We start from the raw sequence: 22268 nt of genomic DNA, 5'->3' as shown, positions 1-22268 counted from the left end.
CTACATGTTTTATACGCTCAGGAATGGAAGTAGCCAGTTGGGGGAGCACGTGCTGGGAATTTTGCAAACGGAAATCTTGTTACACATTTGTTATTGCATACTCCATACGCTCTCTTTGAAATCATGTTTTGAAAACACGGTTTTAACCTACGTGGCAGTGTGTATGATACTATGATGAGTGTGCAACAGTGAGTGTGCATGTGATGTCCTCATGGACAGTTACTACCTCAAATGCTCGTGCACACTGTCCAAGCAGGAAAGTGAAAAGGGAAAATTTTCATCAATTGATACAAGACTGCAACCAATTTAAATGCCTTCCCTTAGTGCCTCCTCTTGATCTACCAGTCTGAAATATACATTTCTACACTCAACACAGGTACATGTGCCTAAAACCAGCACTCTATGGTCTATAATATTTGCATTCAAGACTGTTTGCACCCAGTCCTTGCCCTTTAGAACTGGCAACGAAATTAAGCAAGTGAAGAATGTAGCCATTTCATCAACATTTCCCTGGGTGTACAGCAAGCATGCTAAATCTTGTGTATGCTGTAACCTGCATCCTCTGATTTCAAGTTCTCATTCCAGTTCTCAAATTCAGATCCACCAAATGTCAATTGCTTAATTCCAACCATGCTGTTAAATGAAAAGTAAAGGGGTAAGAAGCTTTTTTGAGATAGAACATAAGAACCTTTTAAGTACACACAAAAATACGGGCCAAAAAACCAACAGACAAACATCAGAATCAAAACTTATCTAAGAAGGCAAGACCATTTAAGGAGCTGAAAGAGAGAACAAAGCAATCCTAGCCGTTAGCATGTGCATATGCGTATATCTAACTACACATTCCTAAGTAAAAAAAAAACACTCAGAAATGTAGAGACAAATTAATCAGTACCTGGAAATCTGCAACTATCATTCCCTTGAAATTTCTATTTCGTATAAACTAATTTCTTATTTGTAGTGGGGTTCAAAGGATTGTGTGCAGGAAGATAATTATTTCCAGTCCAAACTTTAATAATAATAACTGAGTCAATAAAACTAACAAAAAATTTGAAAAGAAATGAGATGTGCTGAGCTTACTCGGAGCTTATCTGTGTCAATGCATTTATCAAAACATCCAGAAGCAATGGCTCACTGGTCCCAATATCCACCCTGTAAAAAATTATCAGATTTATGAGGAATAATCATCAATCTTCCGTTTGTGTGTGGTTGTGTGCACGTATTATTTGTACATGTATAATATATGTAACACCTTAATCTGCATCTACTTCCCTTTGAAATTATACACACCCACACACAAAAATCAGCACATGTAAATTGAGCATCATCAAGGATATCGAGAAAACTTGCATCCATTATTTAGAATTTTAAAACGGTCCCCACCAGATTCGTGCCAAGTTGTCTTGAATCTCAAGATCCCCAATATTGTAAAACGCAGTTGGAGTTGTATTTGCTCCTGAATAGCATCATAACTTGGTCTATTATCCATAGGTGCTTGTGACAGCTGCAGGAATGACATTGTGCATTGTGTGAGTAACAAAGAACCCATATAGCTATTGGAAATAAACTTGCATTCCATATATGGTGCGGCTACGACAAGTATCTGGATCAAAATTTTATGAAGATGAAATTTTACCTGCATATTCATAGAATTGCATCCACCAAGACGTCCAATTATGTGCCATGATCGAATGTTAACATGATAAAAAAAAAGTTATTCATTCCTAATTGGTTGTACTTTCTCCATGTGTAGTATTTATTTTATTTGTTTGTTTATATTATTTTAATGTGTTATTTGTTAAAATAAAACTTTTGATGTTGGATATATTGTAAAGTGAATTACTAAAATAAATAAAGTAAATTTTTGAATTACTAAAAATTATATTTTTTTAGAATCTTACTGTAAATGCTCTTAACATGATAAAAAAAAAAGTTATTCATTCCTAATTGGTTGTACTTTCTCAACTAATTCACTACTAAAGAAAGTTGCTTGATTTGACGTCCTAATTAGTTGTCACATTAAGTAACTTTTTTTTTAGTATAGAAAAAACAGTTTGATTTGACAAAAACTTGTTAAAAATTAATAAATAAAGAAGCATGCTTATGTAGGCTAAAATGGTTTTAGTTGCAACTACATAGAGCAACACAAATAGGCTTCCATTTGTGTGAAAGTGTCTGGCATGTAATTTATTTCTAGATCCTCAAATTTTGCAAGTAGCCCCAACTCACTTAGCAAAGTTCACATTTTTTGGCCCAAGAAAAAGCCTAAATAGGACCAATTTTACTCTCCCAATCACATTTTCTTAAATCCTCATAAAGATTGCATGGGCTTGGGCCATGGAAAAAAAATAAAATTTTACTAAAGCATGTGTAATGATTAGGCTTGGCTTGCACTAGAATTTGTAGAACTCTTTTGTGAGAATGACCATAAAAAATTATCCACCTACTATTGAGGCCCAATGGCTTTTTTATTATTATTCTATTTTGGGTAAAACCTATTGACTTACATGTGGTTGAAATCTCACATTTATAATCTATAAATACTATATAACCGAAACTTTTGATTTTTTATTAACTAACTTATATTGTGCCACCAAAACTCTGGAACCGTCATAATTTTACACATCAAAGTTTTGTTATTTTTTAATGTTTCTTTTCTTTTCTTTTACTAATCAATTCTTATCTTCAATGGATGTTCCCTAACACTTTTTCTTCCTCTCCTCTTACACTCTCAAATCTCATTGTCTCTGTTCAAAGTTGAAGGCCCTCTCGCTCAATCACTTTCTGTCCCAACTTCTTTTGGGTGCAATACAATCTCTCCTCTTTCTCTCAAACCTGATCTATTGGAAGAAGTATGGGGTCTCTTGGTCTCTTTTTTTCTTATTCGTTGTGTTTTCTCTACTTTGTATTGCTTCTTTTTCTTCGTTTTCTCTATGTGCTTCTTCGTCTTCTATTTCTTCGTTTTTTTCTCTATAACTGCTTCTCTCTATTTCTTTAAAGGATATGGAGATTGAGGTGCTAGGGCTTTAAGTGTAAAAGATATACATCCAATTGTACATGAATTCCAACAAAAGTTCCTCGGATTACTAAATCTCTAACCTCAACACTAACGACGAAAGAGAGTTCAGAGAGACTATTAATGAAGCATCAACATATTGATTGGCTTGGTAGGAAGCAAAGTGCACTGATGGTGGTGACAACTCTTATTGCAATTGTGGCCTTCCAAGCTAGAATAACCCTAGTGGGAACATGTATAAAATAAAAATAAAAATAAAAAAAGCTAGTGAGAATAAGTGGATGAGAATAAAAGAAGGTTAAAAAAAACGTTGGTATGAAAGTTAGACTAAAAAATATATAAATGATACTAAAGATACAACAAATTTCATCATTAACCTCTAGAAACTAATGTCACTAGTCCAAAAAAAAATTGATATTTGTTTATTATTTATTATGATATTGCCATTTACCAATCACAATTATTATTACATCACTTTACAATATGTTAGTATGGCATAAAATTTGTAATATTTTTAGCATTTTGCAAACAATTAGTTTAGTGTGTATATATAGCATTAATTTCAAAACAGTATATTGGTATTGATCAGTACTGAAATATATCGTTCTCTTAGCCAAATTGAAATAGCATTCAATACGAAAATTGACTCTCTGCATGTACACAATGTGTCTAACAACATGTCTTACTTGTGCATTAGTTTAAGTCAACTTCAAGGTTCGTGCCTCTTGGTTTATGGCCTATTTGGATTGGGGGAAGAGGGAGGGAGGAGTAGAGTAGAGTTGGCCAAAAATTAGGTAATTTTCAGCCAATTCTACTTTACTCCCCCTCCCTCTCCCTCAATCCTAATGAACCATTAGTTTCCACTAGTCTTTTTTTTTTTTTTTCCTTCATGTGCATTTAGGCATACTAGGCCATCGACATAATTAGTATTTCTAGTTCATTAGAACTTTCATCATAAAAACCCAAAATTGCAACATTAGAATAATAGTCTTCTTACAATGGAATATTTCATGAATTATGTTTTTTGTATTAATATACATTTGCAAAGAAAAATTAAATAATAGAGAAAATTATAAATTTAATAACATTTAAACATTAAGGGATAAGACCATTACTAAGTGAGAGATAGAGGGAGGGAAAAAATTCTATGGAAAATATTAGTATTATTTTTTTAAATCTCTTTCAATAGTTTTTCTGTGCATAGCATGAGTTAGCTACTAATTAAATAATAATGATAAAAGTGAGTGCTTAATGAAATTGTTTTTAATAGTAATGTGATCAAATTTTATTATAACTATACGGCACTGGGATATCCAGGCCCATTTGGGCCTTCAGCTCCAACTCGACAGTATGGCCCATACCGCCCTAGGCCCAGGCCTCAGGCCACTTTAAAGCCCATTGGGCAAACGGTCTTAATTAGTACGCACCATGCTTTATCACCCGGATCACGCTTGGTGAACCACTTACCAAACATTAAGATAGATGCTCGGGTTCACCTCTTCTCGGCTGCCCGACTATGCCTTAGGAAACATCGCTGCCGAGCAGTTCTACTTAAGTGGGAACCAGTTCCAATGCCACTCTTACCACACCCCACTCCCAACTAAACACCCACTTAAGGTTAACAACATTGGACCTCCTTTCCCACTAACCACGAAGGTAACCATAACTCCTCACTAATTTTTGGCTATAAATATGAGAAACTAAGGAAGAAGAGGGGGGATGGAAAAAGTTCTAAAAGAGACTAAGAGAGGAAGAAATGAGAATTAAGCTTGAGGGAGAGGCAGCTCCGTTGGATCTCTGTATAAGGAAATACCCAAGGTAGGAAATCAAAAGTTCACACTACAAATAGATTGTAAGCCCAAGTGAGGGTTGGTCCATTAGCTTCACTTTTGGCGCACACAATAACTATTATCACATTGATCACATTGATATAAGTGAGTGCTAAATATTACATTGATGAGTAATTGTTTTTAATAATTATAATAAAATTTGATCACATTACTTCCATTTCATCATGATTTTTTTTTTTTTTTGGTAAGTAATAATGATTATATTATGCAGAAAACTAAGGATAGTCCCGGTCCATCTCAATCTTTAGAAGGGTAGGAGAGATGAGATGAACATGGGCCCATTTTAGTTATTATAAGCAGCCCAATGAACCGAGTTGTGAGGCAAAAAATTCACATTTCTAAAAACAATAGATAAATTCCAAACAAGTTAGAGAACTTCGTACTGTCTTTAGCTCAAAGAGGAAATTGACTAGGAACTAGGGATGAGGTGAGTGTGTGAGAGGGTGGGAAGATGTTAGAATGTGCAAACACAACTTCACCAAATTAATTTCTTCCCATAGCATCAATGACAATGAAATGGGATTTGATAGCAGTGTCAAAATTAAATTTTGATCCCGCCGATTTGGGGTGGAATCCATTTCATGGGCGACAAATGATTGAGCAGACTAAGCAATTTTTGTTCTTTATCAAAGACCCTAATAGATCCTTTTTCGAGTGTATATGAATTTGGATTATTATATCTTTATTTCACAACAAGAAATTTTAATTGTTGAGGAACTACTAAGGATGAGTATTAATTAAGAAATTCTCCTCCAACTTGAATACATAAACAAGTTAGGTCGAGTATTAAAAGTTAGGATTGTTGATTTTTTTTTAACATGAGCCAAGTTCATTAACTAATTAGATTAGGTGTTCAAACTTTATTCATTTTCTTTTCAAACCCGCTCGAACTAATTCTTTTACCATATAGAGTAAATATTAGGACTAAAATTTTCATCCCTTCACAAGTATATGCTAATAATTAATAATAACTAACATGTTTTCTTGAGCTAAATTAAGGCAAGGAAACCTTTTCATGCAAAAAAAAACTTACAAAGTTATGATCTAATATCCATAATCATAAGTGAAATCAGATACACCAACCATTGCAGAAAGAACTTGGGAAACAATGAAAATAGCTCCCCCAAAGACGGTTAGGATGAGAATTGCTGAAATGGGATTCTTCAGTAACTCGAATATAGGCTGAAAGATTGTGTAAATTGCACCTGTACTGACTGTGAGAGCGTAAAGACCATATCTCCTCACATTTTCCCAAAACTCTTCCACTAGAGGACCTTCTGGACCCAGAGCCATAGCTTTCTGGTCATCCATTCCCATAAGAACCAGCATCAGTCCTAGAGAAACAGCTCCTAATATCACAAACCTTGAATACCCATTTGAGTAAACTTGAAGAGGGTCCTCCTTCAAGGGAGTTTGGCATTTGGGAACGAGTTCTAAGACTAAGGGCTTGCTTATTGGATTGGATTTTGTAGGAAAAACTAGATTTTGTCTTCGGATGGTAGTTTTTTTTGAAAGTGGAACAGATGTGGGAAGATCTTTAATGTGTTTTGGATATGATGTGGTTTTGATGGGTGCGAGAAATGGAGGATTTGAAGTTGAATAGGTGAAAGTGGTGCAACGAAGTAGATTGAACTGGGATCTCAAGAAAAAGGTCTTCATTTTCTTGAACGTTATCTATGTTACCGAGACTGTCTATAGTGGTAAAGTGATATGAATGGGCAAGAAGATGTACACAATGCCACCTTATCTTCTAGACTCTAGAGCAGAAATATAAGCCATCTCATTTGGTGTCCCACTAGTGATAAAGATATTTAAGTGGCCTCTTCAATTAAGAAAAAAAGAAAAAAGATTGGCCTGTACAGTTGCGATAATAATAATAGCATGAAGAATAAGCAGAAATAAAAAATAGATTTTGTTAATGTGTGCTTTAAGAGCACACAATAATTTTCATTTATGAAAAAAAAAAATTTCTTGAAAATTGAAAAGGTATTGACAGTTTTTTCAATTTTCGAGAAAATATTTTCAAAAGTGGATGGTTTAATGTGTGCCCTTACACATTAACCAGACCCATAAAAAATATATATATATAAAAAAGCCTATAATTATACCACATAAATTAGGTCCATTTTTTTCCAATCAAAATAATAAATTTATGGAAAATTTTCTAATTTGAAGTTTATCTCTATTTTTCATTTTTGTTATTTTGATTTGTAATAGTCTAATAGAGTAGAGAAATGCAGTAAATCGTTGAAAAAAGTGACTGTTAGAAAATCAAAATTGGTTACTTAGGTGAAGCATAAAGAGTTATCAACAATTTATCGTTTTTCTTTGTTTTGTTACTACCCATAAAACCAAAGATGGACATGAACTTTAAATTTAAATGGTTTCATGAGTTTGAAACTTTATGACAAAATGAAAAACCTAGAACATAATTTTAAACAAGTTATAAACTCCAGTGTTTTTTGTATAATTTCTCCTAACAACAACAACAATAATAATAAGGATAAAGTTTTGCAACAAATTTGGTTGTAGCTTAAGGTTACAACTTTGCTCAATTGCTTTTGATTGGATTGTGAATTTTGATAAATCCACCATTGGATTACAATTTCTTTTTAGACTACAACTTTGCTCAATATCCCTTTTATTGAATGTGAATTTTGATAAATCCACAATTGGATTACATTTTCTTCTTATATTTTCCATACTTGCAAAGTTTTAAGAAATCAAAAATTAATAACTATGTCATCAATCAAATGTTTAAATTTCAAGTTTTTATAATATAAAATTATGCTAAAAAAATAAATTTACATATCAAATAGTAAATAATATTTGATTTGCAAAAAAATTGATATGTGTATTAAGAACATAAAGAACATGCAATTCAATGATTAGATTTTCAAAATATATAATTATGTTAATTTTTTTAGTAGGAGATGTAATCTTAGGTTACAATCAAGTTTATAGTCAAACTTTGTCCTAATAATAATAATAATAATAATATGGTAGGCAAGTGGGACTGGCCTTATGTCTTCCTTTCCCTCAATGACTCAATGACAAATTTTTAACTACAAAGGCCATTGTTTGAGTAAATTGGAAGAAGCCACCTTTAGTTGGATCACTCTCAACATTGATGGATCAGCCACAGGTAACCCAAGGAGGGCAAGAGGTGGAGGTCTAATATGAAATAGTGAAGGAGAATGGATTCGAGGCTTCTCTAGAGGCTCAAGCATATTAACTAGTTGTACAACTGAGTTTTGAGCTTTGAAAGATGGTCTCAATCTTGCTTCAAACCTAGAAATTAAAAATCTTATTATAGAATTGATGCTTTAATTGTTGCCTAGCTTATGAAGAGTTCCACTACTAACCAATTCTTGGAACCATTGCTTAATGATTGTAGGAACCTATTGAGAGCAATTCTTAAGACTCACATTAAGCATGTGCACAAAGAAGCCAATTATTGTGTTGATGCACTGGCTAAGTTGGGCTATAATCTAGATTCAACTTTTGTGCCTTTTGACTACCCATTATTTGTGGTGAAGAAATTGCTTGCCCTTGATAGGGTAGCTAACATATGTTATAGACTCATTTATAATTTTGATTAGTCTAATATATTAGCCCTCTCAACTAAAAAAAAGGTTTGTCTTGTGTTGAGGTTCAAAATGACAAGAAAGTCTAGACCACGAAGACAAGAAAGGACCATGAGCCTTAACAAGAGAAAGTCTAGGAATTCTCTCCAAGCCCACCATTTGGAGGAGGTATATGTGTCTGATACATGTATCCTCCCTCTCACATAGAGGTGGACCACATCTCCATGTGAGAAGGAGGATACATGCACCGGATGCATGGTATATCTCCTCCAAATCGTGGGTTTGGAGAGAAAATTCTTGAGCCTTACCATGTTTACTCCACTTTCCTTTCCTCAACCAAACACACTTTTCTCTCGTATTTTCTCTTCTCCTCTCTCCTCCACAATCAAATGAACCCTTAGTTTCGATATTTTTAGAAGAGGGAAATGGATTGGAGTCCTCCTCCCATGTTCTTGGAGAGAGAGAGAGAGAGTTCTGGTTGAATAATGGAGTATATGTCTATTAAGAGAATAGAACAAGGGTATTTACCGTATTAGTTGGCGGCAATTACATCGAGAATGTAGAAAATAATTGACAAATTTCTCTAAATGAAATCAAATACCTAATTGGAATATGTAGTAGGTAACTAGGTACTCTTATTACTTAAAAAAATATTTCTATAACTATTCTAGTGATATCAGGCAGTCAAACTTTCAAACTACAGCACTAATTTAAATATTACTAAATGTTTCAAGCTCCGTAAATTACAATGAAAGTTGAAACCAATAAAAAAGTATTACTTGTCAGGGAAAATCTAATTTATTAATCTAATCAAGGCATTTGAATAAAGTATTAATATCAACAGAAATAAAATAGATTAGCATTAGTCAATATTCAATAATTTTCACCTTAAGCTTTTGTGCCGATTATTCATTAGTTTATTAACTCCCGCTTTGTTATATTGTGACAAAATCAAATATGTAAATGAGTAAATCTCTGATTATATTATGTTACAAATCCCTAAACTACTTCTCTCCATTCGTCTTTGAAATGATAATAGTTTATTTTATGATTAAGATTTAATCTTCAAGGATATAAGAGCATACGTTGGTATATCCTTGAAAAGTAAGTAAATCTTGACCATAAATGATAAATCTTATCCGCTTCTTTTAATATAGATAGAATGATATTATAATCGAATCACTCCATTTATAAAATAAACTTGTGAAAATTTATTCCTCCAAAATATAAAGCATGATCAAAGTAGCATGGATCCTCTACCTATTCCAAGAGTCGGCATCGTAAATGAGAACAATCAAAATTGGTGATGACTGATGACTGTTTTATTAATTTCACATAATTAATAATTTAAAAATATAATTAAATGTGAGTTTTAGTTAGCTCAATTAGTAAAGTCTATTGTCGTTGAATAAAGAACAATTATTATGGAGCGAATGTCATTCAGTTGAAACTATTGTATCAATCCATACACACACCAACACATAATTTAGAGATTAAAAACATAATATGCCATTTTACATAAAATCTTACCCTTACCCCCCTTAAAAAAAGTAGAAATGAGGGGGAGTGTATTTTCTTCAAAATGTAATACTACCAACTACCAAGTACCAACACAATTGCTAATGCATACTTATTAAATTCAGATAGAATGTTGACCTAGTTTAGGAGTTGGGTTATTGGGTCATTGGTTCAACTAGTAGGTCATTAGTCAAACTATAAGATCAATAAAAAAAATTATAAAAATATAAAAATAAGATGGGAAAAAAAAAAATATATATATATATATATGTAAATTGAGAAAATACATCATTAGTCAAACTATAAGATCAATAAAAAAAATTATAAAAATATAAAAATAAGATGGGAAAAAAAAATATATATATATATATATATATGTAAATTGAGAAAATACATTTGCCAAAATTACTAGTAAAAAGTAATTCTAACAACACTAGCCACGTTACACAATTAACAACACTAGAAACCATAAAGTTACAGACATGTTATAAAATTACAGACGTGTTTTTGCTTAATAAAATTTTATAACATTTTTTAAAATCATAGTAACGGAAAGTATATCTCATACCTCACTAGCTACTCCCAAGGATTACAAATTGAGCTATTAACTTGAAGTTCTGTCTTCATTAAAAGTCTAGCATCAACTAGTATAAAATTCCCTATTGCCATTATTCTCCTTTTTAAGAAAATGATACTGCAATGGACTTGTAAAAATAATTTTATTCATATTACAAAATTTATTTGGTGAAAACGACATGTTTGAGTCACAAAAAATCCACTAAATTTTGCCAGTTCAATTGCAAGTGATCTAATTAGACAATTAAACTGATGTAGGTGCCGATTCATCAAGTTAATGGTCTAACCAACTAGGTTAGTCCAAGTTTAACCAATCATCAGTGGTTGGAAAAAACAAATGGTACACGTAAAAAGTCATGTCCACAGCTCACAAACAATTTCAACAATTCATTAAAAATAATTAAGGTAAAATATTATTTTTCCTCTCTAAACTTTAGCAAAAGTTTGTTACTCGTCTCTAAATAAACTTTAAGAAGTTTGTTTTTTGTCCTTAAATTAATAAAAATATCTCTTTTTTTTTTAATCTCTAAACTTTAAAATAGATTTTTTTTTTTTTCATCCTTAAACTATAAAAAAAGATTTCATTTTTTATTCTCATTTTTATATCTAAAATATAAAAATAAAAATAAAATCTTTACAAAGTTTATGAATAAAAAATAACCTTTTAATAAAAATAAACTTGTTCTAAGTAACATTACTGAAATTCGAATCCAATATCAAACTCTAAATGCTGATGCGATCTGATTCCTTGCCATGTGTACAAAATCAGATATCAAATTCCACGGTACCAAGTATCTCCCTAAACCTTTCCCATAATTCCTTTCATGTCCATCCTCCTGTGCTCCGCCTCTCTCTCTCTCTCAACCTGTTGTCTTGTTGGCCTTGCCTTTGTCCCTCAAAGCTCTGCAAAACCCTGAACCCTCTCTCTCTCTCTCTCTGTCACTCACACTCACTCGGTGCCTTTATGAACTTTTCATAGTTATTTGTATTACTAAGGAGACTGTGAAACTCTCAGCAAAGTTGTACTTTTTTTTTTCTCTCTCGTTTTGATTTTTGTTTTGTTTATCCAAACCCTCATTAGAGACCCTTTTGGTTTATTTATCTTTATTTTGCTTTTGAGCCTTCTCTGCTTTGTTCCAAGACTGAAACAACCAAACCCCTGTTCAGTTTTTGGACTGCTATCTTCCAGTCAATGCGTTTCTTTTCCCCTTTGGCTAAACCCCAATCTGTTTGCTTCACAGATGGAACCATGTAATTTTTTTATGTATACTGCGTTTTTCCTCATAGATATTGAGTGTGGGTGAGTTTTGCTGAATTGGGTTTTGTCTGTTTTGTGTGTCTTTAGGTTTTCCTTGACTTGGGGGGGTTGGAGTTTTTGTGAGAACCAAAGTGCCATTTTTCTGTTTTGTGAACTGGGGTTCGATTGTTTTACCTTTTAGTGTATAAAAAGTTGGGTTTTGTTGAGTAGCAAAGGTTTTGTTGCCTGATTTGGGGTTTTTTAGCTGAATGTGATAGAAAAGGCTCCTTGAACTCTTTTGGGGCTCTTTATAATTATGGATGTGAATGATCCTAGTTTTGTGTCTTGGGAGGAGCACATTATAAGTCATGAGCGTGGTAACCGTGTTACTCATTTTTATTTAAAGGGTGTATCTGGGGATGTAGTTCTTGCTGTTGTAGGAACTGAGAGGAGTGTAAGACACATGACCTATGTTGTCTCAGATGACTTCATTCAGTTTTCTGGCTTCGAGAGATCTGTCAATGTGTGCAGAAAGTGGCGGGCGAGAAGAGAAGTGGTGGAGTGGCTTGAATCCTTGGTCTCAAGGCATCGTGTGCCGTATTCGGATATATCAAGTATGTATTGAATGTCTTACAATTTTTTATTCCTTAATTAGAAATATGAAGTTTGGGGATCTATATTGAATGAAATCAATGAATAGCATAGTACTAGCCTCAACATGTTGTTTACACCTAAATTGTATATATAAGAACACAAGCATTGAGATGCAGGGTTTACGATAGTAATTTGCGTGCATGATCAAAATTTACTGCTTGGGAGAAAAGAAATTTTCTATGATAGTGCAATGTGAAGATTGTTGTTACTTATCGAATTATGTGTAACGTGTTGCTTCCGTACTGACCATTTGTTAACATGGGTTAAGTATTTCCGCTTTTGGTCAAGTTGAATTCGTTCCACCTAGATGTTGAATTATAAATTCCTTTCTATAATGTTTAATCATTGTAGTCTTTGTAGAGTAAATGGTAATTGATTGGAACTTATTGCAAAACTTTACAACAGCATTGGTGCTACCAACTTTTTCAAATCTCCCCTCGTACCTCTCCTTTCCGCCAAAACTTACTTATAAAAAGGAATTGGTGCAACAAATTGCACCTAATAAAATTTAATATGGAAGAAAACTAGCACTTGGGACACTTAGGTTTATGAATATGAAGTTCATGCAAGATTGTGTTCTACAAAGGGTAACAGTTTTGAAGTTAAAATTGTTACTCCTCAAATTGGTTTCTATGTAAGCTTCTATTCTCAAGTCAAAGCTAACAATTAATATAGTTGTTACCTGAAATATATGATCTGACTGAGAATGCCTTTGATTTAATATGTTATAGTCTCAATGGGTTTCAACATGCGGAAGTTTTTCTGAAACTTTTGGATACATGCTAAAAGAGTATCCATGGAAAACTCTGTAAATGTTTGGCAATATCTTGTTGTCACGCACTAAAAGGTGTATACTTGCACTTTTTTCTTTTAATTTACCAAAAAAGATTTTACTCATTTATGATTCCCCCTTTCTCACGTGCATGTGCATGTGCAAGTGCACTCGGTTATATGTTATCTACTGGCATGGTAAGTATTTAGGAGTAATAACTCATCATTTTTCATGAGTAACCGTTCATAGTGGTACTTTTTATTATTGGTCTTAACTTTATATTTTGAATGAATGTGGCTAGTCAGGCTGGAAAAATACTATTATAAGACCAATATGGTAATTTAGCATACCTTTTAATTAAGATTGGAGTGATCTTTATAGATTTGGGATTAGAAGATAGAAATTAACTTGATTCTACACGTTAGAGATACTGTTATTATAAGAGATGCTATCATTTTAAGACAATATTTTGTATTAGGATGGGAATAGGTCATATTTTCTTTGAAATTCATTATACTCCTATGGCTCAGAATCGATTTCTGGGGTTGTAGTTTCTTTCTTAGCTTCAATTAAAGTAGTATCTAGTACGATGATCTGACTTTGAACCATCAAGTATAGATTGTTATTTTAAGAGAAGTTTTGTGTCATAAGAAACACTTAATACTTTTGTGAAAAAAAATCTAAGTCAATTTTATGAGACCATCTTTTGAGAAAGAGAGGTTGGTAAAACCCAGCGCATCCAACTCACCTTCTTCTTTTACTTCTTTGATTTTTAAAAAACCCAGCGCACCCAACTCAATTGAGAGAGAGAGAGAGAGAGAGCAGTCAGCCAGTTATATTGTACCATCTTTCCATGTATGAGTGGCTGGTGTTACGTGCTGCCATGTCCTTTTCTCCTTCGATATTTACAAACCACTGCATCCACTTTTGAGAGAGAGAGAGAGAGAGAGAGAGAGAGAGAGAGATTTATTGTACCATCTTTCCATGTATGAGTGGCTGGTGTTACGTGCTGCCATGTCCTTTTCTCCTTCGATATTTACAAACCACTGCATCCACTTTTGAGAGAGAGAGAGAGAGAGAGAGAGAGAGAGAGAGAGAGAGAGAGAGAGATTTGATGAGTTTGTTGATAGGATTCTCAAGCAGTGACAACGAATGGGGTACAGTAGCATACCTTGAAACCTTTGTCAATTTTTTTTCTTCATGCTTTGCATTATTTCTTTTCAATTGTTTATAATTGTTACAGATCCAACTCCTTTGTTCCTAAATCTATAACTTCAACGCCTTTTTTTTTTCTCTTTGCCTTCTCAATTTAAAGCCTCAACTAGATCTCCACCTTTCTTCATTTGTGAATTTCAAAATGCTTATTATGCTGGTATTTTACTGCATCTGTTAAATCTTAGGAATTTTAGTTCACGTCAGCAGTGAATTTCTGTCCAAAAAATACCAATTGACATTATGGCAATGGGTTCCATGGGTTGATTAAACAGAGTCTGTATGGTGGATCATGAAATTTACTTGTCTAGAAGACTGTATGATTGGGTTAACATGTTGTTACTCTAGTTTAAAGCATATGGGAAGTTTTAGTTCTTTAAGAGTTTTTCTAGTTTACACTGTCTTAGAGTCTTTTCTCTTTAAGAGTGTAAGAGGAATGGCATTTTTACTTTATACGAGAATGGTTAGCTGTTGTATGATTTACTCTTGTGATTGTTTTTACTATATTTGGGAATCAATTATTTTTTGTTTTATTTAACTATTGTTTGACACATGCAATTACCAGTTATGGGAAAGGCAGAAAATTAATTTAGTGTGGTAATCATGCGATGAAATGGAGTGCAGGGGTGGAAAAAATAAGGGGGAGTCACTTGAGATAGTTTGGTAATGTTCAAAGGAGAGCAACTAATATACCAATGAGAAAGAGTCAGTTGATTCAAGTTTAGGGAATGAAAAAAGATAGAGGAAGAAGACCAAAAATACAATTAATAGAAGTAGTAAAAAGGGCATGTCAATTAAGGAAGTAATTAAGGGTATGACTTCAAATAGAATGGCGGAAAAGAATACATGTGATCTACCATGATTATTTTGTTGAGGATTCATAGCCGATCCCAAAAATTTTGGGACTAATGTTTGGTTTTTGTTGTGGTGGTGGAGCAAAATATAGCCTTTCTTTAGTTTCTAATTCCTATTTTGTTTTTAGAAACTGATTACCAAGAGATTACAACTAAGAGTTTCCAGTTAAAGTAGGTATTATTAATTGAACCAGGAATCATTTGCATTATCGTTATAGGATAGAATTTTTTTTCTTTTTTCATCTTCAGAATAAATTATGCATGTTAAAAATAATTGTTTACAAGTATTTAAATAGCAATTACAATATATTTATCTTTTTTTTGATAGGTAGCAATTACAATATATTTATCACTGTCTGTTTTATCCCCATAAGTCCTTTTGGAACGAGAAGGGCAGATATCTCTCTCCAAAGTTTTGAGCACCCCCAGTTGCCTAACACTATGCATAGATAGATGGTTTAGTCTTGAGGGGGCTTGTTACCCTTATGATAAGCAGACTGCTTTTTTTTTTTTTTTTCATTCCTAAGTTTTCGCTTCTTTTGGTATTTAATCGTGGGCATCACACTTGAATTTGTGCATTGTCTTCTTGTCACATTATTATATTTACATATATCTATAAACTTAAGTCATGAAATCAGTCTTCAGTGAATTATCTGTGAGTGAAGCTTTCTTTCCATTATTGAAGGGGAAGATTTTAAAACAATATTAGTATATGTGAAACAGATACACCAACGGACTCAAGGCAAGCTTTAGGATCTCTTGAAGTATCAATGGCTGGGCATCAAACATACTTTCCCGATCATATGGTATCTATTTACTGTAGTTTGTTATCTGCTTCTAGATTAGTGCATGTTCTTTATTATGAAATTTTGAATTCTCATAAATCCAGGTTCCAAGGAAACTGAAAGCTCAAAATTCAGACATTGTATGGTCTGGTGTTGCTTGGATCTGTGCCAAACAGCTAAAGCACTACCCAGCTTTTGACAGGAATGGCACCACCATAGCTGTAAGCACCAACACATTGGTTGTTTCTACATTTAGTAATGGTCTTGCCTTTGTTAAGTGGTGTTACAATTTCTCTCACTTATATTCAGATCCTCAAGAATATCATTTTTGTTTTTTTTTTTTTTTTTCCTTGATTTTTCCCTGATGTGCAGGTTCATTCATTTGTATTTATTATGGGTGAAGAAGGACAATATCTTGGTTACTTGGAAGATATTTATGAAGACAAGAAAGGACTCAAAAAGGTGATAGTGCGGTGGTTTCTCCATAATAAGGAAGTTGAAGATTTAATCCCTCAACTTAATCCACATCCAAGAGAAGTTTTCATCACACCTCATGTTCAGGTGATCAGTGCTGAGTGTATTGATGGCCCTGCAACAGTGTTGACTCCTAAGCATTATGAAAAATTTGTGTCTGCTGTTGCACCTACTTCTTCTCTTGGAATCCACATGTGTTTTAGGCAGTTCAGGAACAATAAGATCAAGCCCTTCACTCTTCCTAAATTGCACGGGTATTCTAACCAAGCAATCCTCTCTTCCTTAGATTGTTCTCTTGTGCCCAAGCAAAAACTTAAGCGCCATAAATTGCATGTGGAAGATGAGGAAGAGTTTGCACATGATGATTCTGTAAGGGTGGGTACTAAGAGGAACAGAAGTCACAAGGAGCATCAAGGACTTGTAACTGGTTCTTCTGGTGTCAGAAATTCACCCCCTAGGAATCAATTAACGAAGTGTGAACCAAATTATCCAAAGTTGAAATTAAGATTTTCAAGGAAAATGATGGGAATAAAGATCGTTGAACCCCAGGTCCAGTGTCTTGTTTCTTTTAAGGTTGATGAGAAGATAGAACTGCTCTGTCAAGATAGTGGCATTCGAGGCTGCTGGTTTAGGTGTAAGATCTTGCAGGCATCTGAGAAGCGTCTGAAAGTTCAATACAATGATGTGCAGGATGCAGATGAAAGTGGCAATCTAGAGGTAAATTCTCCATAAATTTAAGCTCTGAATTTTCCTTGGCTTTTATTGGGAATGAAACATAGGTTGTGGCAGAGGCAAATATTGGTAGAATGCCTATTCTTTTCTTTTTCTTTTTTTTTTGTTTTTTTTTTTTTTTTTTCTATTGGGCCCCGCCTCAGTACATACACAATGAAGTTTGATAACTTAAATTGGATGGTAAGCAATTAGGCTGTTAACACTATACTGATGGTTCTGTTACTCGTTTATTAGTTGAAGTAATAATAATTCTGATGATTGCCAGCCTATAGAACCAGAGAGAGGTGGCCCATCCCAGCAATTGGTTTGAGCATGTGCATGTGCATTAAATGTTTCCTTTCAAATAAAGAACTAACCAGGAACAAAAAATAGAATTTTATCGTTTTTTGTTAATATGTAGGAATGGGTCCTTGCATCTAGAGTTGCAGCTCCTGATAAATTGGGCATGAGATGCTCAGGCCGCTTGACAATTCGGCCAAGGCCTCCTAAGGATTTTACAGACTGTACGTTGGAGGTTGGTGCAGCAGTTGATGCATGGTGGAGTGATGGCTGGTGGGAAGGTGTTATAACTGGATTTGACACATCTGGAAATAATGCTGTGCATGTTTACTTCCCTGGTATGTTTTAATATAGCAATATCTGATGCATTTAAACTTAATTTAATCTTGCCAATGAGCTTTAGCTCAACTGGCACCTCCTCATCTTATAAGTGTTAGGTGGAGGGTGAGGTCGTGGGTTCTAGATCCATTGGATTTGTGTGTAACAAACCATTCAGAAAAAGTTCGACCTTTCTTGTGACATTGTATGGGGTGTACATGGGCTTATTGACCTGCTAATAAGTGATGAATAATGTTATGGTTATACCCATCAGTTGTTATGTTGACTTACATGGCCTATCCTGTGATATTAGGTGAAGACAAGTTTCTTAAGCTCAAGAGAACGAATCTTCGAACTTCCAGAGATTGGGTAGGGAACAGATGGGTTGATATAAAACCGAAGCCTGACATACTCAGCTATTTATCTGAAAATGTCAGTCCTAGCTTGAAGCTCTCAATGTGTTCTACTTCAGCTGAAGCATCTGAGTGTGGTGGCTCTGCATTGTTGGAGCCCAAAGTTTTCACGACTCCCAAACTTGAAGCAGTTGAAGAAGACAAGCAAGCATCACCCAATTTAGCCATACCCAATGACCTGGAAAAAATGAAGGGGGTCAATTTCAGTAAGCGATCTTGTAGTGATGATGAGGATGAAGACGGTGACAATAACAATAATGGCGATCTTGATTCTGCCAACCAGAGATGTGATTAGCAGCTGAAGCCATAGCAAGTGGTCACTTAATGGAATTTACGAGGCAAAGAGTTTTGACGTCGAAGATTGATCCTTGAAGTTGGGTTCTTTCTTTGTGTAAATTTAGGTGCATGACTGTTGGTATAGGAAAACAGAAAATGATGATTATCGAGTTTTCTAACATTAGGCAAATTGGCGGTGTATAGATATCTGATAGGTTTAAACATGGCGGGGATGAAAAGTAGCATTATAGATGTAAGCAAAGTTTAAGGTCACTAATGCCAGGCTAGGCAGACAGGTAGTTCAATTCACTTATAGGACTACAGTGCTTTAATTTCCACCCGCAGTTTTATAGTGCAAGTATAGTTCTGAACCTTCAACTGTAAAGTTTATTTTAGTATGGGAAAGAAATTAAAGGTTGTGTTATTTTCAATATTGTCCTCTCTTTCCATGTTCTTTTTTTTAGGATTAAAAAAGGTGAGAATAAAGGAAAGATGGTTTTGATATGGAGAAGTACTATTTTTTTGGTGTGGGAAGCAAAGGTAGTTTCAGGCCTATCTTAGGCCTTCATGGGCCTGTAATTTTGCGGTTTCATGGTACTCCCAAAATGCAAGAATCTTCTTATTTTTCAAGAAGTGCCCTGTCAAAGATCAAGGCAATTCAGCTCTGTGTTGTATTCTTTGTGGCTTTAAAATTTGTAGCTCTATCTTTTGATGCTCTCTCTCTCTCTGAACTGATCGAAAATTATCTTATGAGATAATCTTATAAGACATCTCTCACATAACATGTGGGATCTACCTATGTTTTGAAAGAGTTGTCTTAAGAAATTGAGATACAATCTCAACGTTAAGACCCGCTTACTCTTTTAGGCCTTTAGCCAAGGCCAGCTTTATTGGATGAAGATTCTCAAATTTTCAATCCAAATTCATTTATAATTAGGGTAAGGCCCATTAAATTTTCTCTGTGCAAAAATTGACCCATGGGCTTGGGTTAAGGGTTTCACAAATATTTTCTAGAAATAAATTCTATTAAGGTATTCAAGTTTCCCACTTCTGATGCTTCAGTTCATACGGGGAAAGCAGTTCTTTTGGATTATTTCTATCCCCTCTTTGGTCAGTGTCTTAAGTGTATATATTTGGGATCTCATCACTTCATGTATTATAGTATCTCGTGTATTATAATGTCATGAGATATTATAATACATGAAACATACCAAATCAATATATATAAAATAAAAGCTAGGCTTAGAAACTATGGTTATGCCAAGCAGGGGCGGAGCGACCTGGTATATAATAGTATAATATTAGAGTTTAATGTTAGAAAGCTTAAATTGCCCCTCTACACATATAAGAAAGCATGTTACTTTAAGAGAAAAAAAATAATCACAATAATAGTTTTTGTCTTTTCCTAGTGGGCCACTTAAATAGTTAAATTCACTATTATAGAATTTCTTTGCTTCTCACATGGTCACAATATATAGTACAAACTACAAACTATTAGTATTTTTTAGACATAAAAAAGGTCAATGATGAAAAAATTGAAATCACCTTCTTTTTGTGTGTAGAGCATTAAAAAAATCTATTTTGTGTTCTTTTTATTCAGGATGTAAACCACAATATATGATTTAAATTTTTTTAATAAGCCACATGTATGAGGTGATGTGCTAATTTGAGGAATGTTGTGAAATTGCTATGAATTTTTATAGTATCTTCGACATGAATCATATTTTCTTCTAATTTTTCACTGTTTCATACTCTTTCTATAAATCTAAATTTTAACTACTTAAACAAATAAAGAAACATATGCTTAATTCTACAAAAAAAAATTAAAAGAATTCAAGGAACTAAAACATTAATACAACTTTTTAGGTGTATTATTATATTCTTAACACTCCTACATTAATTTATTTTCTCAATTTATTTTTGTAAGGACGCAATTCGAGTCCTAAGCCCAAAAGTTAAAAGGATCTAGGCCCAAAGAGCCCAATACAACGAATTTGTAGAGAGTAGATTAGAAAACTAGGCTCTAATAAGTTGGGTAGCAATTATAATGGATCCAAATGACAATAAAGTAAAAATAAACTGGTTTGATCTAATGAAAATCGTCCTCGGCACAGTCCGAGGAGATCAATTCTTGTATATAATTCTTGAAGTTAATTATAGGTACAGTTCTTATTTCTACAGTATTTCTCTCTCAATTCTCTGATGCCCCCTTCTGAGGATCTTCTTTCTGTTTTATATTCTCTTCTTTCTTTCATCTCCACCTTTTGCGTGTACATTAGATTGCTAGAGTTGATCCTTGTCCCATCAGCCCCTTTCTGAAGTCTTTGGGAGTAGCTATAAGGTTGAAAAGTACTGTTCATATATCACTTCCTCATTAATGCGGCCAGAGAGTTATACAGAGTCAGTGATAGCAGCTTTCTCTTAGATATTTTTCAGCTCCCATTTGTCATGTATGTTCATAATGCATATCCTTATCAATAGAATTTCCTGGAATGTCACTCTAGATGGCAGAACACACTTTCTGATCTCTAATTCATTTAGCTGAGGATATACTCCTCCTCGGCCTACCTTCCCCAACCTTCTCATTTATAGCTTGCTCATGAAGTTTTGAGTCTTACATCATCATTATTGTTTATCTACCCTCAAACCACTAAGCATCCTCAGACAAGGCCCAAGGCCGAACATATATTCTTGGGCCCCTTATCTCTACAATTTTAATTTCAACATTATGTATTTAGATTATTTTATTATTATTATATACTACAATTTGATTATTTTTGTTTTCTTTATTTGAATGATATGAAATATATATATATATATATACATACTTGCCCTCCCTAAGTTGAAATCTAGGCTCTGCCACTGGTACCAAGTGTCTACACCAAATTGCAGTACTTTTTAGATTAAAAAAAAAAAAAAAAAACAACATTTTATTTGTTCTTATTAATTTCTTTGGATAAAATAACAATAGGTGTTTTAACAAAACATGCAACCTACAATAAGTGTTTTCTAAAATTTCAAAAAGAGATCAAATTTAGTTGGTTGGTACCATACAACTACAACCTACAATTGTGTCTATCTTAAATATTATCAACAAAGCCTAAAATCAATAGGATAGAATTAGCTATAAAAAAGGATAGAATTTCAAAAAATAAAAAAATAAAAAATACATAAAAGCAAATAAGATAGATTATCAATAGGATAAATATGCATTGTTAATGTTTATCGTGTGACTACCCATTTTATTTTTTTTTACTACGTAATGTCATCTTTTTCCTAATAATCAAGTAACAAAAGAAAGCATTTGATTTACAACTACAACTCTAATTGTGTCTATCTAAAATGTTATCAACAAAATCTAAAATCAATAGGATAGAATTACCTACATAAAAAATTAAAAAAAAATTAAAAAAAAAAGGATAGAATTTAAATAAATAAATAAAAAGAGAGAAAAAATACATAAAAGCAAATAAGATAGAATTTTTTTCTTTTTACTACTTTTTTTTTTGGGGGGGATAAATTTGCATCTTATGTCATCATTTTCCTAATAAATAATAATAAAGTAAAAAAAAAATTTGATTTTCACTTAAACTCTTTCTTTTTGTTCATATCATCTTCATCACAACCTAAAATTCTCTCTATATATACACACAATGTTTTGATGTATTATTCTTTCTACTAACTAACTTACAATTATTTTCTATATTCTTCTCTT

General features: G+C 33.3%; 3 protein-coding genes across 4 annotated transcripts; 1 reads left to right on the top strand and 2 right to left on the bottom strand.

Moving 5' to 3' along the window:
• Positions 1-261: 261 nt before the first annotated feature.
• LOC112010788 (uncharacterized) lies at positions 262-1687 on the bottom strand (the record flags this gene model as incomplete). Its single annotated transcript, XM_065781765.1, is given in 5 exon segments — positions 262-633; positions 1081-1152; positions 1384-1459; positions 1462-1504; positions 1637-1687. Coding segments are annotated over 5 exon segments (345 nt in total), but the record flags the coding sequence as incomplete, so codon positions are not given.
• Positions 1688-5790: 4103 nt separating this feature from the next.
• LOC111995600 (uncharacterized) lies at positions 5791-6614 on the bottom strand. The gene has a single exon (XM_024027512.2). It carries the CDS (start codon positions 6523-6525, stop codon positions 5911-5913), a length of 615 nt encoding a protein of 204 aa, XP_023883280.1. The 5' UTR covers positions 6526-6614; the 3' UTR covers positions 5791-5910.
• A 4707-nt stretch (positions 6615-11321) lies between these two features.
• On the top strand, positions 11322-18984 carry LOC111995587 (uncharacterized). Of its 2 annotated transcripts, none has more exons than XM_024027495.2 (6): positions 11322-12398; positions 16000-16082; positions 16166-16282; positions 16434-17252; positions 17668-17884; positions 18178-18984. In XM_024027495.2, exons 1-6 carry the CDS (start codon positions 12101-12103, stop codon positions 18570-18572), a joined length of 1929 nt encoding a protein of 642 aa, XP_023883263.1. In that variant the 5' UTR covers positions 11322-12100; the 3' UTR covers positions 18573-18984. The 2 variants fall into 2 exon arrangements, with proteins under 2 accessions (XP_023883263.1, XP_023883264.1); XM_024027496.2 differs by having other exon boundaries at positions 12295-12398; positions 15986-16082.
• Positions 18985-22268: the final 3284 nt, after the last annotated feature.

The sequence above is a fragment of the Quercus suber genome, unplaced genomic scaffold (assembly GCF_002906115.3).
Source record: "Quercus suber isolate HL8 unplaced genomic scaffold, Cork oak 2.0 scaffold_277, whole genome shotgun sequence".
Classification (NCBI taxonomy): domain Eukaryota; kingdom Viridiplantae; phylum Streptophyta; class Magnoliopsida; order Fagales; family Fagaceae; genus Quercus; species Quercus suber.
The sequence above is the reverse complement of the archived record's forward strand: the minus strand, read 5'-3'. Positions and strand labels throughout refer to the sequence as shown.